Source organism: Pochonia chlamydosporia, chromosome 2 (assembly GCF_001653235.2).
Source record: "Pochonia chlamydosporia 170 chromosome 2, whole genome shotgun sequence".
Lineage (NCBI taxonomy): Eukaryota > Fungi > Ascomycota > Sordariomycetes > Hypocreales > Clavicipitaceae > Pochonia > Pochonia chlamydosporia.
The window spans coordinates 2,960,332-2,986,666 of NC_035791.1; the positions used below are offsets into that span (position 1 = coordinate 2,960,332).

The window sequence follows — 26,335 nt, forward strand, 5'->3', positions numbered from 1 at the left end:
TTGAAACATATTTTGTTCGCTAATACTATTCATCACAAGTACAACACTTGTATTTACATTCTATCATTACGATCCTTTTCACCAACCACCTTTACCGCCGCCACCACCACCTCCACCACTAGCTTCTTCCTTATCCCTCCTGGCTGCTCCTCCACCCTTGACAGGCTTCGACTGCGCAGCCTCATGTCTCTTCAACTCATCCGGCACCTTTGAGATGGAGCTCTTGCTCAACATCTGCCTCAAGTCATACATGACATCGGCATCCTCGTTGCCCAAAAACGTAATCGCCACACCACTCTTGCCCGCACGACCAGTACGACCAATACGATGGGTATAACTCTCAATGCTCATAGCCATGTTGAAGTTGACGACGAGCGAAACGTCAGGCACGTCGATGCCACGACCAGCAAGATCCGTAGCGACGAGGACCTGCGTTGCGCCTGAGCGCACCGAAGCAAGCGCTGCTTCTCGCTGCTCCTGGGTCTTGGAGCCGTGCAGAGTGACGGTGGACCAGCCCATGGATTTGATGTCTCGTGCAACAGCGTCGCAGTTCCTCTTGATGTTGACAAAGACGATGATGGGGGGTGCAAAGTCGTGCCTGGACAGAATCTCCTGCAGTCTCTTCTTGCGGCGGTCTTCGCCGGAGACGAATTCAACACGCTGCTCGACTGTGTCGACTGCTTCGCCGGCGTTGCCTATGGTTGCTGTGGCGGGACGACGGAGATATTTCTTCGCTATGCGTTCTACTAGTGGGGGCATGGTGGCCGTGTACATCATCGTTTGTCGATATTTGTCTCTCCCGCCGAGGTAGGATTTCATCAGCTGCGCGTTTTCGGCGTCATCTGTATCGGGCTTCTCGTTGCTGACGGGAAGTGCGTCGAGAATCTTGTTGACGGACTCTTCGAAACCGAGATCAATCATGCGATCGGCTTCGTCCATGATGATGTAGCAGCATTGTGAGAGGACGAGGAGTCGTCTCTCGATACAGTCTACGAGACGACCCGGTGTGGCGACAATGATTTCCGCACCGTTTCGTAGAGCAAATGCTTGTTCTTCAAGAGAGTGACCACCAACGATGCTGACGCAGCGGAAGCCTAGTGGCTCAGCGAATTTCCTGGCTTCAGTCTCGATCTGCTGTACCAGTTCACGGGTCGGCGCCAGGATAAGTGCGTACGGACCGTCGTTCTTGTTGACTTCGGTGAGGGGAGGGAGATCGGAAATGTATACCAGGAGGGGGAGGAGGAATGCTGCTGTTTTACCGGAACCAGTGACGGCTACACCGATCAGGTCACGAGCCTGTAGGGCGATGGGGATAGCTGCTCTTTGAATAGGCGTCGGCTCCTTGTAGCCCACTCTATCCACGATATCAAGCAATCTCCCGGGTAAACCAGACTCCTCCCAGTTTCGCATGGGATCTGGGATGGCGCCACCCTTGGTCGAGATGCCAAAGTCTTCCTTGAATATTCTCCAGTCTCGCTCGCGCATCTCCTCGAGTTTCTTCTCCGACCAGTGCCTTCCGAGTCCAGTTCTCTCCGCCCTCTCCTTGGCTTTGGCTCGCGCCCGGTAGAAGTCCTCCATGATGCCTCTTGCTCGTTCCCTACCATGTTCGACGTCCCTTTCTTCGATTAATCTCGCGCGTTTGCGAGCCCGTCTCTCGGCTTCTTCATCGAATTCGCCACCTAGGCCAGCATGGGAGCCGCCCCTGTTAATAGTCTGGTTTTTGTATATCGGGTCGTTGTCTCTTGACGTATCATCTTCTAGATCCCACTCAAAGTTGAACTTCTTCTCCGTTGTGCGCATGCGCTTCTTCTTCGCAGAAAAGTTAGATTGCTGGTTCACCTCGGGCCCTAGATATCGTGACCTGAATAGCGAGGCTTCAATATCTTCTGCGGACTTCTTATCTCCATTAGGTTTGTCGCCCTTCTTATTATCGCCCTTTCGTTGGTTCATCGATCGTGGCGCCGTAGGAGCTTGGGCTGGACCATTTGAAATGCCGTTCGTAGTAGAAGGCGTTCCGTTGGATCGGGCCGCCCATTTTCTCTCGTCTTGTTTGCGTTTTTGCGCCTCCTCTGTGATCTTGCGCCTCTTCTCTTCTTCATCTTTCTTAGCTTGCTCGGCTGCCATGCGCTCTCGCTGCGCTTTTGGGATGAAGCGAGGCTTCGCAGCAGCGGCATCTGCAGCCTTTTTCTGCCGTAGGATCTCTTCTATATCGAGAGGCATCGTTTTTTATTTACCGCAGTCTCATCAGAACATGAGAAACGAAATATACTGAAGGAATGATGAAGAGTGTGCGAAAGTGAGTCGTTCCGCCACCAGACAGATCTTAGGATGTCATGTTAGGCAAGGCTGCCAAACTTTCAGAGGCCTGTGGCAGTTGCATGTTGACATCCAACCAATCAGAGGGCCCATATGCGACAACCTCCAGTGCCAACAGGGGTCTTGCAAAAAAAGTTGGGTACCTTGGCTGGGAGCAGCAACTTCAACGTCAAGACCTTCAATCAACCTCTGTCGATTCGATCCCACCAACCCATCCTCTCAGCCGGAACCCCCAGCCAATTCAGTGGTCTTGGATGCTCTGCTTGTTCGAGCAGGTTCGCATCGTGACAAGACGCAATGGCCTCCGCAACCAAGTACATCCAACTGGCAAAGACGCTACCTGAGCCTTTGCAACGATTCTTTGCTCGATGGCCGCCAGCATCAATTCAAACCGCCGGCGCTGCTCCAACTCCGTATCAAGAGCAGCGACCTGATCCCTTCCGAGTCTACAAGCATCCCATCACAGGAAAATGGCAGGACCCGATGTACTCGTACCGCCGACAAGCGCAGCTGGTGCAAATGGCACGCGAGCACGGCGTCGAAGAACTGCTGCCCGAGACGACCAAGGGGACGGAATATCGACTTGCGCACCGTGTTGAGCATGGCTTGAGAGTCAAGGGTACTGGTGTTGGACAAAAGGTCAAGGGTCACATTCACGAACGACACATGATTGCAAAGTATGTCTGCGCTGTGTTTAAGTTGGTGATTATTTGTGGCTGTGTGCTAACGGTAGTTTTCAGGATGGAAAAGAGAAGGAAGGCAATGCTGGAGATGCCCAAGCTCATCAAGGCATGGAAGAGGGTAAGTCAAAAAGCCGGCCATCTGCTCAGCCATAATCAGACCTTGCTAACGAATCCAACAGGTGGGAAAGAGAAACTGGACCAAATGGCCCAAATAAATCATTTGAGCAAGGCGGTAATGGATTTCATGCCGTCGACGAGGAGCAATGTATATATTCTGTGTATTTCTATGTATCACTAAAGACAAACAAACTTCATACCCAAGCTTCCCTCCTCCCACCTGAGTGCGTATAATCCTTCTCGCTGGTGCCCACGATTCGTAAACCACATAGACCAAAAACAGTATCTACATACCCAAATAAGTCATGAAAATCCCCCCATACACACCCTACGACATCCAGAACTCATCCCGCAAAATCACCACTTCTATCACCATATCACGTGATGCAGCAAATTTACATCACCACCAACCTCATCACCATCCTCACCTTACAAACCCGATAAAATAGAAATAGAAACAAGAGGCGATGAACATATACTCCTAAAAATGGCTACACTCCAATCTCCAACACACTACGAAATTCTCAACCTCACACCCTCCATCATAGACGACTCAGCAGACCACGCCAAACTCATAAAGAAATCATATCACAGAGCGCTGCTCCACAACCACCCCGACAAACACCCCAAAAGCCAGGCATCTGCAAAATTTACAAACGCCAAGGAATTATACTCAGTCGATCAAATAACCACCGCATTCACGGTGCTATCCTCGCCACGGCAACGAACACAGTACGACGCCCAGCTCCGTCAGGCACAAGCGCTATCGGGAGGTGGGCCAGGGCAGAGGTTTCAAACGGGCGTTGAAAACGTAGATTTGGATGACTTGCCGTATGATGAAGAGACGGACCGGTGGTACAGGTCATGTCGGTGTGGGAATGAGAGGGGTTATCTGTTCGGGGAGGAGGACTTGATGGACGTGGAGGACGAGGGCGAGTTGATGGTCGGGTGTCAGGATTGTAGTTTGTGGTTACGGGTTCATTTTGCGGTGGTGGATGATGATACGCATCTAGATGGAAATAAAATAGATAAAAGTTGACATGTGTGTCAGGATAAGCCCCCTCTGTCGTGATTGTTAAAGTGAGGAAGTCAGATTACAAGATTGTTCAGCCAATAATCTACATGCCACATTGACATGTCTGTCAAACCTCTGGACCGCAGTGTTCACGTAGACTCATCGAGCAGTAAATTTTTGGATAGATTGTTCCATGTATTGAAAGCAATTTTAGTAATTTTTATTTGTCCAGACGATCGCAAGCATCAAGAGTCTAAAAGCAGAACTTCCAAGAAAATGGTCTCCTTTTGGCCTCCGTGCCAGTCCGCAGGGGCATATTCGACGTCTCCATCCGTTGTATACGCACGTTTACCTAAAAGATGCCGAAGCTCTTGATCAAACACAAAAAAAGAACACGAGTCTTCCGTCCACTCCGTAGACACCAGCCCGCCCGGTACCATTGTGATCAAAGCATATATAGTGGCAGCAGAATTATCAATTTTATTCAGAAGCCTTGGTCTCCTCGGTGGCGGCAGGAGCCTCAGCAGCAGCAGCAGGCTCCTCCTTAGCGGGAGCATCGGCTTGACCAGTGGCGCCAGTTTCGGCCTCAGATGAAGTCCACAGGGTCTAAACGACACAGGTTAGCAACAGGTCTGTCGTAGCCAATGGTCAATTTTGTACGCACCAAGTTGTCACGCAGGAGCTGCATGATGAGAGTAGAGTCCTTGTAGCTCTCCTCACTCAATGTGTCGAGCTCTGTTGAAAAAGTTAAGTCAGTAAAATGAAACACTGCAAAGACATGTAACAAGGCATGCGTCACGGATATCAGTAAACATACCAGCAATGGCATCATCGAAAGCCTGCTTAGCCAAATGGCAAGCCTGATCGGGGGCGTTCAAGATCTCGTAGTAGAAAACGGAGAAGTTGAGGGCGAGACCCAGGCGGATGGGGTGCGTGGGAGGCAGCTCGGTCTGAGCAACCTCAGTAGCGGCCTTGTAGGCCTCGAGGGACTTATCGGCAGAGTCCTTGCGACGGTCGCCAATGGCGAACTCGGCAAGGTAACGGTGGTAGTCGCCCTTCCTGTGAGGGTGAAAAAGACACGGTTAGGATAAACAGAAGCACTCAGGGAAGGGAGCTCGGCTAGTCGTGATGGAATGATGCACGTACATCTTGTGGTAGAAAACCTTGGATTCGCCAGATTTGGCGGAAGGGATCAGGTGCTGGTCGAGGACATCGAGGATATCGTCGCAAATCTTAGCTAGTTCGGCCTCGATCTTCTGTCGGTACTCCTTGATGAGGGTGACCTGGGATGAGTTGCCCTTAGACTCCTCCTTCTGCTCAATAGAAGTGACTATCCTCCAAGAGGCACGGCGGGCACCGATGACGTTCTTGTAGGCGACGGACAAAAGGTTGCGCTCCTCGACGGTCAAGTCGCGGTCCTCAGAGGCGACAATCTTCATGTTGTCGACCATCTCTAGAGAGCGGTGGCGAGACAAGTCAGCGCAAAGCCTTCTCCATGCAGCAGAAGTTCATTGTGAGACAGCATGACGAACCTTCGTATCGCTCAGCCTGCTCGGCGAGCTTGGCCAGGTAGACGGCATCTTCGTGACCCATTTTGATGGCTGTTTAGACTATGACAAAAGCAATTACAAAGTTAGTGCAAAGTCCGTTAGAGGAGCATGTTCGCAATGAGGCTGCAATTTTGTTCCGTCATGGGTTCCGTCCGACCACCAGGTCCGTGGACTCCGAGCCTTGCGGGAGCAGAGCGGTCAGGGACCATCTAGCAACCACAGCATCCAAAATTTCGACGGTTCTGAAGTTGCCTCCAATTTGCATCGTCCGACAGACACAGGCGAGCAATAAATGCTTCGAGGCCACGAGACGCCGTATACACTTTCGCGTCCCCGCTCCGCGAGGCTTCTCGCCGTTGGTGGGGTTCGGCAGGACGACAGAGCTCTCGTCTTGAGTCGAGGCTGGGCGCGTTTGCGTCTCCAATCGAGCATAGCATACATCTTCAGCGGTAGACGAGGGTTATCCTTGAAGTGTCGTGCCGCGCAGCAATGTACTCGGCCATTGTTATGGCGGGTGGAGCGGTGCATCACAGACTTCCTCACAAGGAGTCTGACTCTGGTGGGAGGAGGCGAGGCGCCATGACGACAGAGGGGAGGGAGGGGCGCGCCGTATGATTGAAGCAGCACAATCAAAATCGACTGGCGACATACGTACCGAGTTTAGAAAATTGGTGGTGGAAGTGAAGGTATTGGCGTCAAGATCACAGGGAGGGAGCTGAGAGGAATGACAGCTGGGTTGGCGCGAGGAAGGGTTGCGGTTGTTGTTTGTTGGGAAGTTTGGATTTGATGTTTGATGAGCGAAATGCGTGGGTTAGAATGGAAATTGAGAAGGGGCTCACGGCAGGACGGAGGCCGGAACGCAACTGCCCAGGGCAGGCTGAGGTACAAGTACTGTAGACATGGACCAGTCATTATTATTAGGTGGCAGCCGTGTGGCACTTGGACTTGGGCTGGGCCTGGGACTGCGACCGACCAGGCCCAGTCAAACATTGGAGTTGGGGTCAGGCGAGGCGAGGTGAGCACAAGGCCAGTTGAGGCCTGCCCGTTGAAGTGCCAATTCGTCTGTGGTTTCTCTTTGCCCTCCAGTCTGGTGTTCAGCTGTCTTCAGTGACCGGAGCTAGCCAGCTTAGTGCTGAGCGGGCTGTGGGCTGCCCTGTGCTCCCTCCAGGTCCCCGCCTACTTCACTCAAGTGGTGCTTGAACACCAGTTGACTTGCTGTTCACACTCACTTGAGCATCCTTGTACCAATACCCGCAACGAGGTGAGCACAAGGTACTTTCGCTAGTGGGGTCAAGTACCGTCTACATCCGGCCATGTGCTCCTGCACTGACGCGGCCCGCTGTGAACAACTGGTGCCTCATGTAGCAGAGACAAGCCCAATGACCTCACCTCAACGCTCAGTGGCGCCAGATTGCTGTCAGACAGCTGCGCAAGCGTTCATACCTGGGGCCACAACGATGAAAACAGTCTTGTATCTGAATTGAATCCAAGTGTCTGGTCTGCTTCATACGATGTAACCAGGTGAACTGCAAGCCTTCTTCACGACGTCAGAAGAACCCTGTTTTGCCCAAGAATGACCCAAAACACTGCCTTTGTCTACTTCCCAAGTTTGCTTATGGCGTCGTGCCTCGTCGCCTCTTTTTCAATTTTCAAGGCAGTTTCAAGCTTTCCGGAGGCCACTTCTTGGAAGTGGGGTCAATTCAAGTGGGCGGGTCTTGCTCAGGTGCTCAGTGCAATTTGCCCTACTCCAGCTAAAGGTGCCAGACCAGTCAACGGGTCTCTAATACGTCCTTGTCCAAGAGTCTTGACTTGAAGTGTTTGCTCTCAGAGGACGACAAGCCGGCTGCAGCCGATCGACTGTTTGTTGCCGCCACTTGGCGCAGATTTTGGCTTGACTAGACTCCTGTTTATGTGTCTGCATGACTGGCCCCATGTCGTCGTCTTGCAGCCTCGCTAATGACATGTTGTTTACGTAGTAAAGATTCGGATCCGTCCCGTCGGGAAGCAATGATATTCATCATGGAATGCGTATTGAGGGGACTTATTTCCCCAGGCAGGGAAGTGACAGCCAGGGTCTTGGTCACTCGAAATTAACCACTTGTCTTCTTGGCAGTCGATCTAAGATTGGAAAAGTTGACCATGTCGTCCCAATATCCCGTTCCCCGGGCTGCTATATACCTACATAGGTACTGTACGCCTAGGGTAACAATGTTGTTGAGATGAGTGATGTCTGTCAGAGGTGACAAAGCATAGAATTGTGCTACACAGACGTAGCAGACACCTGCAAAATAGGATCTATAATTGGCATGACAGACACTACATACACTGCATAATTCGATCGAGCTCACGTAGAGACGGGATAGGGCTGTGTGGATTAAATCACCCGATCTTCCTTTGATGTCAGTACTCAGCTATGGAAAATCTCGTATCATCGGGAGCTGGTTACCTTGTTAGTGTACTACATAAATCTCTGCACAACTTTTGCTAGCCCAAAAAGTACCCTCCTATCCCCTAGCTCCAACCACTCAGGTGGCGCAAATCATCAGCCCATTCCCGGAGCTCCCTCGAAACCACCTATGCCCGCACGTCATATGCCAACGACTTACCTTCCTACCCCAAGACAACACCACCCTTTTCCTCTTCCCCTCCCACACCCTCATCCCAATTGCCCATCATGCTCCGAACAACATTCACCAAGACGGCTGCGTTCCGTCCCCTCCGAGCCACCTTCACCACTACTGCTCGTGCCATGGCCGAGGGTGATACCGGCGCGCCTCCCAAGACCGGCGGCCAAGGGTGAGTTACTTTTTTTTTCCTGCCAGCATTCGCAGCTTCACTCATGTAGAGAGAGCTGTGAAAAAGACTGCAATGTCCCTGCGTGCCAATTGAATTCCCAGGTTCGATGACTGACCGAGGCCTTCTATTGTTTGCAGTGACGCTTTCCAGCGCCGTGAGCGCGCCAACGAAGACTGGGCCATCCGCCAGCGCGAGAAGGAGAAGCTTTTGGAGCTCAAGAAGAAGCTTGCTGAGCAGCAGCAGCACCTCCAGCGCCTCTCTGACCACATGTTAGTCTGCCTCCCCTGCATTGTCCGTTGTCCGCGGATGAATGGGCCATGTGCCCCGGACGCGTTATGATACAGTTACTGATCCAACATGATCAACAGTGAGGAGATCACCCGTGACCAGGGTGGTGAGAAGAACTAGATTACCCTCCAGCACGGCCGGCTAGTAACGCCTGCGCTGCGACTGCAGAAGCTTCAGACATCACAATCACGATTTCTTGGCAGAGGAAGAGATTGAAAATTTATGTGGCAGCATCGAATTCATCACCAAAGAACTTGTGTGATTTTGCCACAGTCTAAGCTAGTGTACAAATACCTATTACTCGTCGTACTTTTCGAGTACCAGGAAAAAATATTTCAGCTCTGTATCTCCATTATTTCCTCAACTTAAAACATGTGATGCCCTTAAAATGTCATCGACCCATTGCCGTCCAGAACTCCGTTACATATATTCCAAATGGCCAACAAGCCAACCATATGCCTGCTCTCTTATCGACGTCCATAGTAAGATCGGTAAAAGCCTTCGGCGGCATCGCTTTCCGGTCCGGCATAGTGACTGTTGAGCGAGCTGCTGGACTTTTGTGCAGCGGAAACCTTAGCCTGCAAGGTGGACGCATTTGCATCAATCCACTGCAATTGTGTGAGGTGACTGTTGAGAACCCGAACGATCTGGCTCAGCTGTGTCTGATGTGTTAGCAAGAATATTGACATCTCAGCACTGACAGGGTTACTTACAGGATCTTCGGTCTTGGCTCCCTTGCTTAAAGTACCAGAAATGTCATTTATTTCCTTAACCATCTTGGAAAGATCTCTAGACTTTTCATCCAGTTGCTGTGTAAGTTTTTCAGCCAACTTGTATGTTCGCTCGCGCTCCTGATCGGGACCAGCAAGCTGCTCGCCGGGTCCAATTTGTTTAGCAAACATGTCCTGCACCTCTGTTTCATAGCGATTCAGCCATGCCTCAAGTTCTTCTTGTTGGCTTTCTACGGTGGCGAGTTGGCGCTCAATTTCGTGACTGGCTCGCTCAGCCTCAAAAGTGTCCAGGTAAAGCTTCTGAATCTTTTCGCCATTGTCAACCAGGCTACGATCCCATGTCGAAACTGTAGTGGCCTGCTCCTTAAACTCCTTTTGATATTTGGTCAAATCTGAAGCCCATCTAGTGACAATGTCTTCCATGGTCTTGTTTTTCAGTCTTGCCATCTGCGAAGTCGGACCCGTGGTGGATGCGCCGAGGGCATTTGTCGTGCCATTTTGCGCCGCAGGCTTAGGCTCTTCCTTGTCTTTGCTAGCTGCGTCTGTTGCTGGTTTAGCTCCAAATAAACCTCCGGCCGTTGAAGCGGCCGGCGCGGGCGTCGCTCCGGTTGATGCAGGAGCTGCACCACCGAAAAGAGATGAAGCAGGTTTGGCTGCCGCAGCAGTTGATGCAGCTTGCGTGCCACCTCCAAATAGACCACCCGCGGTCGCAGTAGCTGCGGGAGTTGCGGATGCAGTCGTGGTGGCCGCTGGCTTGTTTCCGAACAAACCTCCAGCGGTGCTGGCGGTTGCTGGGGCTGCGGAAGACGTGGTAGCAGAGCTGGTAGCACCACCACCAAAAAGCCCGCTGCTTGTAGTTGTCGAAGCCGGAGCCGCTGATGCCGTAGAAGCAGCGGGTTTCGCGCCAAACATGGATCCTGCAGACCCTGTGGTAGCTGTCGCGGAGCCCGATGTCGCTGAAGTAGCCGGAGTGCTGTTGCTTGTTGCAGCCCCAAAGAGACCACCGGCAGATCCTCCAGTCGTAGCTGCGGGTTTGTTACCAAACAGACCGCCAGCAGAAGAGCCAGCTCCAGATTGAGCACCTCCGAAAAGTCCAGAGGTAGCTGGGGCAGCAGGTGCTGATGTTGATGGAGCAGCCGACTTTGCCGCGCCGCCGAATAGTCCACCAGCGGTCGTTCCAGTTGTAGCTGCAGACTTAGATGAATCAATCGGAGGAGCTCCCGCAGGAGTCGTCGACGGGAGAGAAAACATGGGTTTGGCAGGTGTTGCTGCGGAAGCCGTTGTTGGTGTTGTGCTCTGCGGGTTTGTCGTGGGAGTTGTACCAGTTTTATTCCCGAACAGGCCGCTTCCTGATTGCGCGAACAGACCAGATGAAGGTGCCGCAGATGTTGTAGTTGTGCTTTGAGACTGAGCACCACTGCTTTGAGCCCCAAAGAGACCGCCGCCAGAAGATGAGCCACCACCACCACCAAACATGCCACTGGAAGCTGGTTTAGACGATGATGTGTTGGAACCTCCAAACAAACCTCCAGATGCCGGTGTTGTGCTAGAGGCGCCGCCAGCTCCTCCAAAGAAGCCTCCGGAGGAAGGGGCCGCCGACGTAGGCGTAGAGGAGGCATTGTTTGCTCCGCCAAAGAGACCGCTGGTTGATGGAGTCGTCGAAGCTCCTCCAAACAGACCCCCAGAAGTGGGTGTTGAAGCCGTGTTTGACGAAGGAGCTCCCCCAAATAAACCGCCTGCAGGCTTCTGCGCGTCGCCGGCAGACTTCTGGCCGAAAATGGAACCAGCGCTGTTTGAGGTTGCGTTGTTGCCGCCGGTAGAGCCACCAGCTGAGCCGAACGAGAACGAGGGAGTGCCTCCAGAAGAAGCACCTCCGAAGAGACCACCAGTGGCCGGGGCTGTAGTCGTCGGGTTATTCGATGGAGCGCTCGACGAGCCCTGGGTTCCAAAGGTGAACGACATGGTGTTTTTGTTGTCGGAAGGCCTGACCGTTTCCTAGAATTGTCACCTAAGCAACAGGGCGACGTTGACAATGACAAGAGAATCCCACGGTCTCAAAAGCAGTCATAACAGAGTGATAATTTGACGACTATCCGCTCTCGACGCTGCTGCGGACGGCCCAACGCTCGTAGCAGTGTGGTTGGGGTGCAATTGTCGAAGCGAAGCTTGCTTGAGAGAAGCCGTGGTTGGGAGCTTTTTTTGTGGTGATGTCTTTGCAGCTCCACGCGCCAGGCTGCGGTTCTTGGTTTCGACTGGGCGCGCCAGAGCTTGCAGTGGGGGTACTTGGGGTTTGCGCCGCAACTGTGCTGTCGACAAGGTACCACCCCTGACCAACCCTTCCAGGGAGAACATCGAACCTTGGACAGACGCTGTGAAATGCTGCAATCCCAATTGATGAGCCCCACGTGATGGATCTCGACCTCAACTCCTGCAATTGCCTTCCAGAGGCGAATACAACCTGGCGACTCCTCATATCGACTGACCTCACGTATAATCGGAAAGCATCAAAATCGACCTTTTTACGACGGAATTAGCCTTACCATCTTCCAAAAAATGATTTAGCGTCCGAGTTTCAACTACCAAGCTTCGCCAAGGAGCAGCCCTTTGTAGTCAGTCTACCATACACCACGGCTACTTGGGACCTCTTTCGCCGGCTCGGCAAGGAGCAATCAATTGCCAACTTGTGCTTTCCGAAACCAACACTTGTCCAAGAACGGTGAATATCTATTAAAAGTACAATGGCGGCGTCCGAGGGCCTGGAGCCTCCCCCGGAGATGAACAAGGCGGACCCTGGCGCTCATCAACTTTGTATGCTTCCTGTTCCTGTCCCCGTTCCATGTCAACGCCGCAAGCCTATGTACTAACTGCCCTACAGCTGAACCAGAGTCATCAGATTCAGATGATCAGTTTACCGATGCTCAGTCAGGTTCTGTCACGCCGCACATAAATTCCCCAATCCCGAAAACGCGAGTCGAGAAGCTTGATTCAAGTCCTTCACACGGCGAAGTTCCAGGCACAGAAGCACATAAAATGAGGGAGGCCGATGCACAACCCGATGAAATTGCAGTAGCAAACGATTCTGATGCGGAAACCCCTACCGGAATGGCTTTGCAGGACGCTCCTATTACGGTACTGGAGGCGACTGATCCTGCTCATTCGCCCGGCAGCTCGTCAAGCGTCGATGCTAAACCAGACATTGTATTAGAACCACCAGAAGAAAAGGAAGACGTGGAGGATAATGTAAATGAGGAAGCAGACGAGGAGGAGGAGGAGGAGGAGGAGGAGGAGGGAGACGGGTTTGGCGATGACTTTGACGACTTTGAAGAAGGGGGACAAGATGACGATTTTGACGATTTTGAGGATGGCTTTCAACAACCACAACCAACAGTGGCGGCTGCACAAACACCACCACCGGTGCGGCCGTCTGTATTACCATTTGTAAGAGCCGAACGCTACCTTGTATCTTTGACCAAACGTCTTCTAACCGTTTCACACAGTCGATACCGGATTTTGACGGCTTAGGCCCTGACGACGTAATCTCGATGACCGAGCCGTGTTTGGATAGCCTGTTCCCGCCCGAACAACTGGATTTTCCTCCTCCACAAACCCTACCAAAAGAATCCTCAATGTTCTTGACCCCGAGATCAGCTTCACTCTGGTCTCAGCTAGTTGCACCTCCACCTCTAGCACCACCTGACTGGATCCGCTCCCGCACCCGTCGCCTCTTTCTTGTTTCGTTGGGTGTACCAGTTGACTTGGATGAGATTCTTCCCGCGTCCAAGCAAAAGAAGCTGGTTCTCCCTTCTCTCAATATAAGGACCACATCACCTAGGAGGTCAAGTGACTCGAGATCTGCATCAAGGTTACAACAAGGCGAGGGAAATGCCTCATCAACATCAGTAGACACACAAGGAAAGCCAACGGGCTCAAAAAGGAGGAAAGGACCACCACCTCAGCCAGAGCTGGATCTGGTGGCCGCCAGATATCTCTGCACAACGACAGACGAAGCGCTGGATGGCATGACAAATGAAGAATTAAAGGCTCACGTTTCTAAACTAGAGGCAATGCAAGGAACGGCCAAAGAAGTTTTGGAATACTGGCAGAAAAGAACAGACGAGAAGATAGGCGACAGGGAAGCGTTCGAAGGAGTGATAGAAAACTTAGTAAAGCATGCGCGTAAGGTAAGGAAATAATAGAAGGAGGACCAAGTTAATATGTCCAAATTTGAGCTTTAATTTGGTCTAGCTGATTTTTTGTGTATGTTCCTTGTCTTTTAAATTTCTCAATTAGGATTTTGGATCCCAAGATGCACCTACAGCGTACAACCCACAGCTGGCCTTTGAGCATCATTGGAACTACTACATCAACTTGTATCGGGAATTGGCCATGTGCTCGCGATCTTTGCCATCTCTTCGTCTGTTATGACGCTGTGCCTCTTCTCATTTCCCAGCAAACCGTTTTATACCCAACCCCATTTTGCGCCAGCCGCCTCCTGGTATAACGACACCCGGGGATATGCCATTATGGCGCTTTGTCACCGTGAACACTTTTGAGTAATCGACTTTTTGTGGCATAACCGCTCCTCATCCCGTCATAATCGTACGTCTTTGACTTAGGACGTGCTGGGCTCCAGAGTGACACCACTAATAACGGTAGTTAGTTTTACTATTCCGCACAAAAATACCACAAACATTCAGGAATGTTGGGAATGGGCGACTTACGCAGTAATGGTAGCCCAACCGATCAGACGCCAATGCTTCTCGATACGTCGGCTCAGAGCGACCTTCTCGCCAATGCTTGTGCAAGCAGGGCTGACGAGAACCAGCTTGGCAGCATCGTTCTTGATAGCAGCGATCTTGGCACCGGTGGACGTGGAACCAATGTTGACCATGATGAACTCGTTTTGAGCGAGCTTGGCGACCTTGGCCTGCTTGCCGTCGGCGGTTCGAACACCAAGCAGGCGACGGAGCAGGTAGAAGTTGACTTCGATTTCGCTGTAGATCTCGGGGAGTCTGCCCTTGAGGCCGAGGACGAAACCGACGAGACGATCGGCTCGGCAGAGTGTAGGGTCGACACGGGTACCAACACCAATGAGACCCCCGGGAACAGCGTACTTAAGGTCGTTGAGCTCAGAATTAAGTGTCACGACGCGAGAGAAAATGGGTGTGCACTTGAGAGCGCCAGCTTCGTCACGGGAGACAATACCAGGTCGGATCTCAATCTCATCTCCGAGCTTGACGACACCGTGTAGAATAGAGCCACCGGCAACACCACCCTTGAGCTCGTCGAATTCGGCACCGGGCTTGTTGACGTCGAATGATCGAATGACAATCATTTGAGGATCCATGGTGAAGTCTCTGAGAGGAACGGGAATGGTGTTGACAATGGCCTCGTTGACGGCATCAATGTTGAATTTCAACTGGGCGGAGATGGGAATGACAGGGGACTTGCCAGCAACGGTTCCTCGAATGAATTTGAGGATAGACTCGTATTGCTGCTGGGCGGCCTCTTCTCTCATCAGATCGACCTTGTTTTGCAGGATGATGATCTTGTCGAGCTTCATAATCTCAATAGCGGCCAAATGCTCAGAGGTCTGTGGCTGAGGGCATGATTCGTTACCAGCAATCAGGAGGAGAGCGGCGTCCATGACGGCGGCACCTGACAACATGGTGCTCATGAGAATATCGTGACCAGGGCAGTCGACGAATCTGTTGAGTAAAAGAATATTTGGTTAGCCATGATATCTCTACCCGACTTCGAGGGGACACTTGTATCAAAAAATGGTTTAAAGGTACGTACGAAACGTGTCTCAATAATCTGTAGGTACCACTGCATCCGTCCCGCTCGCAAGGAGGATCGACCTCCTTCTCGCTCTTGTAGCTTCGGTAACATCCTGGCCGAGGGCACTCAGGGTTGTCGCACTTGTAAATCTTGGCATTGGCATAGCCCAGCTTGATGGTAATATTTCGAATCAGTTCGTTCTTGAAACGAACAGTCTGGACGCCAGAGATGGCCTTGACTACAGTGGACTTTCCGTGAGCGACATGGCCAATAGTACCAATGTTGATGGTTGCTTGACGCGCAATAATTTCAGGAGTGAGAGGTGTGAGGGTAGCGACGTCGAGGTCTTTGGGATCGGTTTGAGGTGGCAGCGGGGGTCTTTGCACCTCTGGCTCGGGAGCAGGAGCGGACTTCTTGAGCGCAGATTTGAGAGGCTTGTCGTCGAAACCATCACCGACCTCGTTATGCTGGTCGATGGACTCTCCAGAGTCAGACTCTGAGTCAATGTCGTCGTACTTGGGGTCCCCGTTGGACATGTTGGGCAAGACTTGGCGGGGCAGAAATAAAGCGCTTTCGTGGGTTTCGATCGCTCGGAATTCGCAGTCGGCCGTAAGATGCAGAAGGGTTGGAAATTAAAGCGTCACTGGATTCAGAAAAATTAATTTGCTGAATACCTGGACAAATTTCACGCAGGAGAATCGCCACTGTCGTTGCCGCGCGAAGGTCACAAAGTCCGGGGGTTTTGGCCTTGAAGTGGTCAAAATTCGTCGTGCGCAGTGCTCGAGAGGAAGATGACTCACGCTATTCCACTTGGGGCCTGATAAACTGATAACACACCACATTGCCCCTCTTCGGATGAAAGTCGGGTGCTGCCCCTCAGTTTGCCTTTGGCATGCAAACAAAGGTCGTTTTTGTGACAGGCTAATGGTCAAATTTTAGTTTTCCCAGCTAATTAGAGTGTCATTTAGTCGAAGGATGTTTGAATTTTGGAAACTGTAATGTCCTTGTACCGATGTCGTTTCCTCCCTCGTCACCAGTTCTGGGTGATACATCGCGGGGTAGACATCAAGTGCCAAGACGAACCCTATATCTTGACAAACCTTTGGTCTTGTATATACCCTTTTGACACAAATAATAGCAGCAACTAATCTCTTGTTAAGACAGGTTGAATATAGCGTTTAAAAACGAATTTACATCACTCATAGTGAAAACCTACTCAGAACACAACTTACATGCATATGCTATGAATTTGCTTCACCAACGTGGATTCGTTGCCGAACAGCTTCAGTCGCACCATCATTACCAAGAAATTCCTCAAATGCAGCCTCAAATCCACTAAATCCCAAGGAACCGTCCTTGGAAGTATATGTAACACTCTTTATGCCGTAGTTTTCGCCACCATGTACAGGCTGAGCCTCTCCGATAACAACTCGACGCAGAAATGTACTCACGTCGTCTAGTATTTCGCCAGCATCTACGTTGTTGGTGATGTGACCGCAGGATAATTTGACGCGAGACAGATGTTCCTGCGCGATATCTTTAACTGGATTGGCCAAATCAGTACTCGAAACCTTCTTTATCTTGTCCGACCCAATATACACACCTGACTCCCGATTCCACTTGCCCACCAGCTTGTTCAACTTGTCAATGGTTTTGCTATAATCAATAACACTGCCGCCAAACATGAAGAATACAGGAGCATGTCTGTATAGAGTATCGCCAACATATAAATGCCGCTCTTCTGGGTCCCAAATAGCCACATGGTCTGGAGTGTGACCAGGGGTGTGATACACTGTCAAGTTGAGATCTTGCCCGCTTTGGTCGGTGATAGTCTGGCCGTCACTAATCCAATTTGTTATGGTGTATTTTGGAGTTTCCATGCCGACGTTGTCGCATAGGGAATTTCTGGGAAGCGCATCGGGACTGAGAAACGCCTTGTTGTGCGAACTAGCCCAGATTGTTGAGTTGGGCCTCTTAGCAAAGTCGGTCATTCCTCCTATGCAAAACGTATTAATTTGTGATACTAGGTGAAAGAAATTTTTGATTGAGCTACATAGAAAGATGGAAAGGGTGTGCGCACCAATATGGTCATAATGACAGTGGGTGCTGATGACTGTATACGGCTTCCTCTGCTGGTTGATGGGTGCATTGCCATTGTGTACAACAGGCTCCGTTTCCAGAAAGGTTGCAAGAGTGGCTCGTGTGTCATTTACATCTCCTCCGCAGCCAGTATCAATAACTACGATAGTAGAAGGGTAAACTTTGATGAAAATTTGAGGAACCTCGCCATATCTATCGTTCTCGGTGACCATGAAGGTAGACTTGTTCAGCTGTGTGCAGTTGAAGTAGGCTGCGTTTGGCCGTATTGTATTGGAATTGCCGCACATGATGCTAAAAGCTCTGAATGTAAAGGGCCCTTATGCAAGATATCATTTACCAATTGCTTAATGTTTAGGAAAACATGATGTACAGGAGCCTGGAATGCGGTGGTTGTATCCAAGACACGGACAAATCGGACCCGTCGGGTCCCGGTCATGGTTTACATGAGCTCGACCGTCATCAACGTCAGACAACACAGCTATTGTACAGATCCATGATGGGTGTACTTCGTAATTTTAGGAGGATATGAATAGAGTATCGACATGGCTTGAGTCTTTCTACGGCGTGCTTCTGAAACAATCACCTCGTGTAATGGGACTGAGGGCTACAATACCCTACAGTTCCAACATCAAGGACCTCGGCAACGAGCAGTATGACCCATTCCAGGAATAGGTCAAGAGAGTAGCATTGAATTTTCTGGAAATATGGACTGCAACACAGGCGGGCACTATTTATATGCCTACTCGTGCGATGTTGCACCGCCATTCAATCCGGCCACTCTTGGGGTGTGCTCTCCTACACCAACATGGACGAACATTGTCAATGTAGACAGGTAAAACAAAGCCCTCTGCAGTATATATATATACTTCAAGCAGATGGGAATCAGCCTTACATTATGTCATGCAACAGGATGACGCGTGTGTAGTTACGCCTGGTGAGGGGCGAATATGCTGTGAGCCGGGAAATCGTTACAGGAAGCTGCAGAATGTACAGACTTGGCATAATATTGAAAGAAGTGAAACAGGTCGATGGCGAGTGAGCGTGACACGGGTCGATTTCCAAGTAAGAAATCTTCACAGATTTGGAACGATTTGAGCCGAGATTCCGACAACCAATGATGATGATATAAGGCCAAACTCAACGGGATCACATCAAGTGTCGAGGCTGTCGCAATCAACTGTCGTGGCTCTGTTCTCGGCGGTAAAATTCAAGTCGGCGGTTGGTGTGATGAGTCGGTTGGTCCAGTTCTGATAATGGTGTAGTGGCATGAACGAAAACGCTTACACTTCATGCAATGGATGAACTCTGCCAACAGCATGTGTGGGGGCTAAAAAAAAAGAGCTGATGGGATGGAACCATGGTTGCGGAGAATGGTGCGAGAAGGAGACAGCTGCAGATGAATACGTAAAAGGCAGGATGGGTACTTGATGGGGGCAAAGAATGGTGAGATGTTGACGATGCTGTGCAACACACATGAGCAACAATGAGGAGCATCATGTCAACATGAAGGGAAAGAAGAGGTTGAATCTGAGCCCTCAGAGTCCCATCTTGTTCCACCTCCAGCGAATCCCGACGCGAGCATTGCCGCCCAGAGCCTGCAAGGTTCTGCACAGTGGCTGGCACCACCCCAACTCGTCACGGCACCCAGCCACCTGATTGGCTGGGCATTGTGAAGATGCACATTGGCTCCCCTGTGACATGCACCACGGCCACTTCCTTTGGCCAAGTGCTGGATGTGTTCTGGCCAATCACGGCGCTGATCTGCCAACCAAGACCACCAGCAAAGTGCAACATCATGTTCTTGATGGGCCAAACCGTTGCCCATTCTCCCTCCAGACCGACCAGACGCATATTGAATCAGAGACGAGGCCCAACGAGGGCTCAATGGTCTATATCCAGGCGCCGGGTGCTCTGCAACTAGCTAGCCGCTGACAAGGGTCTCGCCGGTTCGAGCCAACCACATCTCGGTGCCGACATGTCGACCATCTTCAACCTGCTCGCCCCAGCGCCAATACTCCAGCTTCCCAGCAATGCAGCACTCGACAACCGGCTTTTCCATGCAGCATGCTGGTCAAAGCTTAACCATCCTTCCGTACCGGAATGTGAGCACTTTCTTTCCTGGTGCTGATGCTCCGTACTGAGTACTGTGTCAGCAGTTGGTGATGAATATGCATGCTGTCCCGTTCCCCTCTCGTGCTGCCAAGAGGGAAGTGGCGGGAGTAACAGCACCATATTCCGGTGGACTTACATATGAGAACTTGCTCCCCTCTCGCATTCAACCTACATGAGTTAAATAATTTTTCCAATTCTCACAACCACTGTGGAAACAGTTTGATACCGTCGATTGCTTCCTGAGGGGAATTTGCGGTCAACGCATGAGAAGTGTAAGTCGAGTCTCTCTTTTGCTCCCCATTTCAACACCCAGACGTCGCCCATTCACCACCATCCAAATTTGATATCCTTAAAATATCTTCCAAAGCAAAGACACCTACGACGCTTTCGACGCCACTTCCGTTTGGCTTAAAAGTCGGCGTCTATCGAATCAAGCCATCCACCTGGTCTGGCTGGTGTCTCTGCCTATCACAACCCGTATCGTCTATCTGCCAACTTCCATGCATGATCATCTCTTTCACACCTCACTCAACCAAGTCCCCACCCCGTCCAGCTCTGTAGGCGCCCGTGGTCTGTCGAATGAGCTATCGAATGGAGCTGGCTGCATTCTGGGCCTCTTACCGCTGCTCTCAAAACTGGTGTGCTCCCTCAACAGGACCGGTCCGTTGGTCCTCTTCTGTTCTTCGTTAGCTGGTCTCTTCATTTTTCAACCCTCTTCACATTCGTGGTTGCTTCTCGTTCTTCATCTGGACTCCGCTTGCAGCTGGTTTGGAAGCTTTGTCCGCGTTGTTGTTAGTGACAACGGCATATATTTCTTACGAAGGCCCTTGTTCTGTCGCTTGCTACACACTCGCCTATCGTTTATTCTAAAACTGTACACAATAAGACTGCACAATGGTCGGAAAAGGTCCGTCGTCTGGCGACAAGACTAATAATAACATAACTCGAAAAATGGCGAACTGACAAGACTGTGTGGTAGTAGGCTTGGACGAAAAGAAGCGGCCTGCCGCATTGAATCTGACGCCAAAGCGATCAAACTCCTCAGATTCATCCTCTACAGATAGTTCACTCAAGATTCCTCGAACACCTCGTTTCGCAGAAGCGACTTCTGTACACTCACCCGTTGAGATGAAGAAGTCCCCATTTGCCGACCCCGAGAAGGCTGGGGAGGGTGACTCGCAACCTGGTGTTGTTGGCTTTGGCTATATTGGCAATCATGAATCCACAGCTGGCCCGAAATCACCTCTTAAGAGCGCCATGAAGGTACCAGGAACACCTGCGAGACAATTTACCAACCCTCTAAGCCCAACATTCCGCGAGGAGGACATTTTGGAGAAGCGAGAGGCTTCGACCGACAAGGAGCAAGCCAAGGACATTGTAAGTCTATTCCTGATCTCGTTCGTTCCGTTAGTGAAGCAAGCATTTCTCACATCGTGGTCACAGAAAATCAAGACCCGTGTTCGTATGGCCAAGTTTGCGCTCCGAGGCGTCAACTTTAGCTGCTCCTTGATCATCTTGTCCATGCTCTCGGCTTCCTTTGCCATCTTCAACTCCACCAAGTCTCTGGCCGCCGCCAGCAAATTCACACCATGGGCACCAAACACACAACAGACGGCCTGGCCGCAAAAGCTTACTCTCGCCATGGCATGTGTCTCTCTTGCCGCCTGCGTCTTTGTTTTCATCGCATACTGCCGAGGGGGTCACAACAGAGCCACCAAGGTCAACACATACTACACAATGTTTGCAATTGGCTGGGTATGTTGGCATGCTTGACACCCAAAACTACATAAACTAATTTATGCTAACCTTCCTCATGTAGTTTATCCTCAGTATGCTCCTCTGGGTGGCCACCGCTGTCATCTTCCAGCACAGCAAAAACAACAGCAACAACAAGGATATGTGGGGATGGGCGTGCCTCAACAATCAGCGTTCGCAAATTTACTCAGAAAAAGTTGACTACGCGCTCGTCTGTCGCCTGCAAAACTGGACCCTGATTTGCATCATCATCGAGGTAGTCGTCGAGGTCATCAGCATCGCGCTCTACAGCATCGTCTTCTATCGATTCTACTCCAAGCGCCGGCTGATGAAGTCCATGGACATGCGAGACCGCGCACGTTCCGACCTCTACCTCGCCCAGCTGCGCACCCAATCTGCTCCCAACACGCCTGGGTTTGGTCCCAAATCACCGGCATACTCTTCCTACTATGGCCCCAAGTCCCCTGCCCTCAGCAACTACGCCATGTCTCCTCGCCACCCACCCGCGGCGTACAGAAACCTCTCTGACATCGACGAGAGCAGCCCCTTCACGCCGGGAGGCAAAGTCGCCGTTCCCCAATCCCAGTTCGGCTCTCCCAACCCGAGCTTCAAGCTCCAAGCCCCTCCTTCAAAGGCACCATCCGCCACTCCCAAGACCGTTCAGGCAGCATTCTCACCGACCGCTGCAAGAGCGCCTTCACCAGAGATTGAACCTCAGCACGCTCCAGCGGCGGCTGATGAGCCGACGTACGAATCTGTCCCTATCCCTGGCGCGTATGCCGGCCAGGCCGTGAAGAGCCCGCCGCCTAACCAAACGACGTTTGGGGTGGCTAGATGAGGGGAGTGAAGCGCTGGATAGTTTCAGGGTACATAGCTGGTGCAAAACGGCGATTGTTCAATTTAATGGTGGTCATTGAATATGCTTGCTTTGGGACTGGGTTTTAATTTTCTTTGTCTGAACTTATACCATTGACGGCGTTTACTGGGAGCGGCCAAGACTTGTCATGTTGCCTGCTTCAATTTGATAGTACGGGATACATAGCCTTAATCTACATTGTACAGTCAATTGCATCCAGTGGCCGTGTGAAATATTGCGTAGGAGTGTGCATATGTTCATGCTAGTTAGGATATGTATTTCTGGAATCATATCAAATGGCACGATGACGAGCCGAATCGAGATGTTTGCAATTGCAACACTAAACAAAGACGTCTTGAGTCTTGATTTGTTTCGAAACAATCTGGCGGATCACTTGTGCAAGGCCCCGCTGGCTATGGAGACATGTCCTTGTCCTTGTCCTTGGCCCATGGGGAACTTCCTTGATCAACATATTTATGCACCGGAATATGAGTCGGGTGTTCGTGGCAGCATAGAAATACCTACAGTGGGGGGGGGGGAGGGGGGGGGAGAGGGGAAGGCGGGGAGGGGTGGAGGGGAGGAAGGAGGGCGGGGACGGACCGGCGGGGGCGTGGGGCGGCGTAGGCGCGCGAGCAGTGGGGGGAGGAGGCGGGGCGAGCGCGGGGGGGGGGGGAGGAGGGGAAGGGGGGGGAGGCGGGGCGGGACGGACAGGGACGGGGAGGGGGGCGGCGAGAGGCGGGGGGGGCTGGGGGCGGGGGGCGCGGGGCGTGGGCCGGGCGCCGGGAGAGGGCGGGGGGGGTTCTAAAAAGTATTGGATAAACGGAAAGGGATCAAATATGGCGTTGTGGGCTCAGATACATTGTGCTGTGTTAGTGTATACTTAAATATCAATTGATGTCAATAACTTTTTACCAGGCTGTGGATACGGAGTAGGCGTCTCGAAGATGCAGTACACACGACAATCACGTATATGTCACAGGAAACAACACACAAAAGTTGAACAAATGGTCATCATGAATAGCGACTCCTAGATACACACACCAAAGGCGACAAAACAAGGTAAAAAAAGAAGAAACTATTGCATTACTTTTTGATATGTCCACACCTTCGATTATTAAGGTGCAAGGACATTCTCTGAGCCTTCGTCACGCAGCCATTCCATTCTTTTCCCCCTTCACAAAAGTCACCATGTCGAAGCACTACCTGCCCTCTCCCCCCTAGCTGTCACCTTCGTTCATGGCGTGGGATATTAGGTCAGGACAGAGAGGGGGGGAGAGGCAGGGATCTTCCGTCCTCGAAATGTCACCTCTAGAAAAACGCAAATCTATCAGGAGAGCTGCAACAAAGGAAACAACCTGGGTTTTAAAAAAACACTTCTTCCCCTTCCCAAAGATGCCAAACTGCCGTTTACTGCTACCCAGTGAGCAGAAGGAGGGCTACTGAATGGCGGAGCAGCCCGAGAAAAGTAAGACTGAGAGGATATTCTGAGAGAGAAAAACGTTTTGGTCCTTGTTAATCAAACACGTTTAGATGAGGTCAGCAACGTTCATGGGCATTTCCTCAATCTGGGTGCTGTAGAACTGCTCAATCTCACGCATCATGCGGACATCCTCGGCAGTGACGAAGTTGATGGCGACACCCTTTCGGCCGAATCGGCCACCACGACCGATACGGTGGATGTAGTTCTCACGGTTGGCAGGGAGATCGTAGTTGATGACCAGGGAGACCTGCTGGACATCGATACCACGGGCCAGCAAGTCAGTGGCAATCAAGACACGAGAAGAACCGGATCGGAACTCCTTCATAATCAGATCACGCTGAGCCTGGTCCATGTCGCCGTGCATGGCGGAGACGGTGAAGTCACGGCTGGTGAGCTTGTCGGTGAGCCAGTCGACCTTTCTGCGGGTGTTGCAGAAGATGACGGCCTGGGTAATGGTGACAGTCTCGTACAGATCGGAGAGGGTGTCAAGCTTCCACTCCTCCTTCTCAACGGCAATGTAGAACTGCTTGATACCTTCCAGGGTAAGCTCGTCCTTCTTGACGAGAATACGGACAGGGTCGCGCATGAATCGGGTGGTAACCTCGAGCACGTCCTGGGGCATGGTGGCGGACAGGAGGACGACCTGGGTGGACTGGGGAAGCAGCTGGAAGATGTCGTAGATCTGGTCGGTGAAACCACGGGACAGCATTTCGTCAGCCTCATCGAGGACGAACATCTTCATGGCGTCAGTCTTGAGGAAGCGGCGCTGGATCATGTCGTGGACACGGCCAGGGGTGCCGACGACGACCTGAGGACCATCCTGAAGGGCCTTCATGTCCTCGCGGACGCTGGTACCGCCAATGCAAGCGTGGCACTCAACGTTCATGAAGTCGCCAATAGCGACGACGACCTTCTGAATCTGCTGAGCCAGCTCACGGGTGGGGGCCAGGATAAGAGCCTGGCACTGCTTGACCGTGGGGTCAATCTTCTGAAGAACGGAAATGGAGAAAGTAGCCGTCTTGCCAGTACCAGACTGGGCCTGGGCAATGACATCGTGACCCTTGATGACGGGCATGATGGCGCGCTGCTGGATAGCAGAGGGTCGCTCGAAACCGTAGGCATAGACTGGAAAGTTTTGTGTCAGATATTTGCGCTTCCTTTCGTCTCTTGCCATGGTGGTTGCTTTGCGCTTGTGCAATTCATTTTGTGCAGCAAGTCGCAGGCATGACCAGTGGGGGAAGGGGACTTTTCACTTACCACCTCGGAGGAGCTCAGCCTTGAGATTCATGTCATCGAAGGAGTCGACGGTCTCATCGTAGTTGGACTCGATCTGTCCTATAGTTGAGAAAAAAAGCATACTCGGTCAGCCATTTTGCGCTGTGGATGAGGTTCACAAAATTCGTGGTGGGGCTCAGCGGGCGGGTTGAGTGAAGCGGCATCGTGGGGTTTTTTCTTTTGACCGACTGGGGAGGGAGCACAGCGCAGGCTTCACTCAGCTGCGCCAATGTGTGCGCAGAGGGTGATGATCCATGCAAATGCTGCCAGTTCCCGCCCGCTCGCTCAACGAATTCCAAAAATTTCAGTCAAACTCACCCTCGGGGACATCCTCGAGTCCCTTGTCGGTAGCCATGATTGCGAGAGGTTTGGTGGGAAAATCTAGATCAAGCGCAGCTCGACCTAGACAATGAAAGACGCGGGGCGACTGGCGGATAAAAAAATCGCAGGCTCCTCACTGGGAAGGCTGCGACGGTCGTGAATGAAAATTAAAGTCGACTAGATTCGTACACTCTCGAAAAATACGAGAGCTGAGACGGAATCTAGGAAAAGTTCGTGGTATCTCGTTGTGATGTTCCTTGGAGGAAAGGGTTGAGAGAGAAAAAAAAATATTTGCAGAGGGGCGTCGGCTGCTTGTATATTTTTCACCTGGCAGAGTGCGCAAGCCAATCAAACTCAGACGAGGGGCTGTGGACCCACGCTTAGGGTCCCTCCAGTCTTGATTCTTGAGCCAGTTGAGACCAGACCAGACGGACATTTGACCACGCAGCAGAGAGCAGACCACTCACCACTCACAAGCGCCCGCTGGTTCAGAGGCAAAGCAGCAAAGTGTGCTGACTTGTGCTGACTTGCTTGCCTGTATCCACTTGCACCAGCACAAGCACCACCAGACCAGACTTGTCGCGACTTTTCGCGTGGGCGGGAAGTTTTTTTCCTCCCTCCAGTTCAAGTGGCGGACATAATTTTGCCCCATGCGATACAGTGCCAAATCAGGCCAACTTTGGTATCGATAGCATATCTCGAGGCTCAGATACTCATAATACTTGCAGAAATGACCATCCAGTCACTCAGCTAATGTGGCGGACACTACGTGCTGCCTTGCCTTGCCTCATCCTTCATTGACTCGTTCCTTAGCTGCCCATCACCTGTGATTCTTCGTATGTTCCCTTGTTGTGTCACAGATAATTCATGTACCAAGCCGTGTTAGTCTGGTACCGAACACACTTGACTCTCACACTCTCACACTCTCACAGACGGTGACTCCGTCTCTCAGTCATTCAGTCACTCGTCACTGGCCACGGCCAGGTTTCATGCCCACCACCACATTTTTTTTCTTCATCGGAACCTTGCACCAAGCCTCAACTAGCACATATTGTCAAAGTTCATTCTGTTTGCATTTTGCCTTGCATCGTCACCTATGACTCACACTGTGCCCTTGCACAATTTACATTCGATTCACTAGGCCAAATCTAATTCGAAC

The 26,335-nt window shown here is 51.5% G+C and overlaps 13 protein-coding genes across 13 annotated transcripts; 4 read left to right on the top strand and 9 right to left on the bottom strand.

Moving 5' to 3' along the window:
- Window positions 1-78: 78 nt before the first annotated feature.
- Window positions 79-2,220, bottom strand: VFPPC_03000 (DEAD/DEAH box helicase; the record flags this gene model as incomplete). The annotated part of the gene is made up of 1 exon (XM_018282559.1): window positions 79-2,220. One exon carries the CDS (start codon window positions 2,218-2,220, stop codon window positions 79-81), a length of 2,142 nt encoding a protein of 713 aa, XP_018147085.1.
- Window positions 2,221-2,613: 393 nt separating this feature from the next.
- Window positions 2,614-3,214, top strand: VFPPC_03001 (ribosomal protein MRPL25; the record flags this gene model as incomplete). The annotated part of the gene is made up of 3 exons (XM_018282560.1): window positions 2,614-2,993; window positions 3,057-3,117; window positions 3,179-3,214. 3 exons carry the CDS (start codon window positions 2,614-2,616, stop codon window positions 3,212-3,214), a joined length of 477 nt encoding a protein of 158 aa, XP_018147086.1.
- A 600-nt stretch (window positions 3,215-3,814) lies between these two features.
- VFPPC_17545 (hypothetical protein) lies at window positions 3,815-4,571 on the bottom strand (the record flags this gene model as incomplete). The annotated part of the gene is made up of 2 exons (XM_022429245.1): window positions 3,815-4,179; window positions 4,424-4,571. 2 exons carry the CDS (start codon window positions 4,569-4,571, stop codon window positions 3,815-3,817), a joined length of 513 nt encoding a protein of 170 aa, XP_022285728.1.
- Window positions 4,572-4,611: 40 nt separating this feature from the next.
- VFPPC_03003 (14-3-3 protein) lies at window positions 4,612-5,724 on the bottom strand (the record flags this gene model as incomplete). Its single annotated transcript, XM_018282562.1, has 5 exons — window positions 4,612-4,737; window positions 4,796-4,866; window positions 4,949-5,190; window positions 5,278-5,584; window positions 5,664-5,724. The coding sequence occupies 5 exons, from the start codon at window positions 5,722-5,724 to the stop codon at window positions 4,612-4,614; spliced, it is 807 nt and encodes a 268-aa protein (XP_018147088.1).
- Window positions 5,725-5,879: 155 nt separating this feature from the next.
- VFPPC_03004 (hypothetical protein) lies at window positions 5,880-6,209 on the bottom strand (the record flags this gene model as incomplete). Its single annotated transcript, XM_018282563.1, has 1 exon — window positions 5,880-6,209. One exon carries the CDS (start codon window positions 6,207-6,209, stop codon window positions 5,880-5,882), a length of 330 nt encoding a protein of 109 aa, XP_018147089.1.
- A 2,146-nt stretch (window positions 6,210-8,355) lies between these two features.
- VFPPC_13375 (ATPase inhibitor, IATP, mitochondria) lies at window positions 8,356-8,885 on the top strand (the record flags this gene model as incomplete). Its single annotated transcript, XM_018291152.1, has 3 exons — window positions 8,356-8,477; window positions 8,615-8,746; window positions 8,846-8,885. 3 exons carry the CDS (start codon window positions 8,356-8,358, stop codon window positions 8,883-8,885), a joined length of 294 nt encoding a protein of 97 aa, XP_018147090.1.
- Window positions 8,886-9,232: 347 nt separating this feature from the next.
- On the bottom strand, window positions 9,233-11,458 carry VFPPC_03005 (nucleoporin, NSP1-lik; the record flags this gene model as incomplete). Its single annotated transcript, XM_018282564.1, has 2 exons — window positions 9,233-9,421; window positions 9,479-11,458. 2 exons carry the CDS (start codon window positions 11,456-11,458, stop codon window positions 9,233-9,235), a joined length of 2,169 nt encoding a protein of 722 aa, XP_018147091.1.
- A 776-nt stretch (window positions 11,459-12,234) lies between these two features.
- On the top strand, window positions 12,235-13,731 carry VFPPC_03006 (hypothetical protein; the record flags this gene model as incomplete). The annotated part of the gene is made up of 4 exons (XM_022428304.1): window positions 12,235-12,304; window positions 12,372-12,934; window positions 12,994-13,677; window positions 13,726-13,731. 4 exons carry the CDS (start codon window positions 12,235-12,237, stop codon window positions 13,729-13,731), a joined length of 1,323 nt encoding a protein of 440 aa, XP_022284583.1.
- Window positions 13,732-14,108: 377 nt separating this feature from the next.
- VFPPC_03007 (eukaryotic translation initiation factor 2 gamma subunit) lies at window positions 14,109-15,813 on the bottom strand (the record flags this gene model as incomplete). Its single annotated transcript, XM_018282566.1, has 3 exons — window positions 14,109-14,139; window positions 14,218-15,204; window positions 15,296-15,813. 3 exons carry the CDS (start codon window positions 15,811-15,813, stop codon window positions 14,109-14,111), a joined length of 1,536 nt encoding a protein of 511 aa, XP_018147093.1.
- Window positions 15,814-16,212: 399 nt separating this feature from the next.
- On the bottom strand, window positions 16,213-17,664 carry VFPPC_03008 (metallo-beta-lactamase superfamily domain-containing protein; the record flags this gene model as incomplete). Its single annotated transcript, XM_018282567.1, has 3 exons — window positions 16,213-16,428; window positions 16,531-17,273; window positions 17,385-17,664. 3 exons carry the CDS (start codon window positions 17,662-17,664, stop codon window positions 16,213-16,215), a joined length of 1,239 nt encoding a protein of 412 aa, XP_018147094.1.
- Window positions 17,665-18,302: 638 nt separating this feature from the next.
- VFPPC_15594 (hypothetical protein) lies at window positions 18,303-19,609 on the bottom strand (the record flags this gene model as incomplete). Its single annotated transcript, XM_022428972.1, has 3 exons — window positions 18,303-18,565; window positions 18,911-19,207; window positions 19,300-19,609. The coding sequence occupies 3 exons, from the start codon at window positions 19,607-19,609 to the stop codon at window positions 18,303-18,305; spliced, it is 870 nt and encodes a 289-aa protein (XP_022284584.1).
- A 774-nt stretch (window positions 19,610-20,383) lies between these two features.
- Window positions 20,384-22,082, top strand: VFPPC_13376 (hyphal anastamosis-8 protein; the record flags this gene model as incomplete). The annotated part of the gene is made up of 4 exons (XM_018291153.1): window positions 20,384-20,396; window positions 20,469-20,866; window positions 20,933-21,244; window positions 21,309-22,082. 4 exons carry the CDS (start codon window positions 20,384-20,386, stop codon window positions 22,080-22,082), a joined length of 1,497 nt encoding a protein of 498 aa, XP_018147096.1.
- A 1,544-nt stretch (window positions 22,083-23,626) lies between these two features.
- VFPPC_03009 (eukaryotic initiation factor 4A) lies at window positions 23,627-25,210 on the bottom strand (the record flags this gene model as incomplete). The annotated part of the gene is made up of 3 exons (XM_018282568.1): window positions 23,627-24,705; window positions 24,838-24,915; window positions 25,174-25,210. The coding sequence occupies 3 exons, from the start codon at window positions 25,208-25,210 to the stop codon at window positions 23,627-23,629; spliced, it is 1,194 nt and encodes a 397-aa protein (XP_018147097.1).
- Between the last annotated feature and the right edge of the window lie 1,125 nt (window positions 25,211-26,335).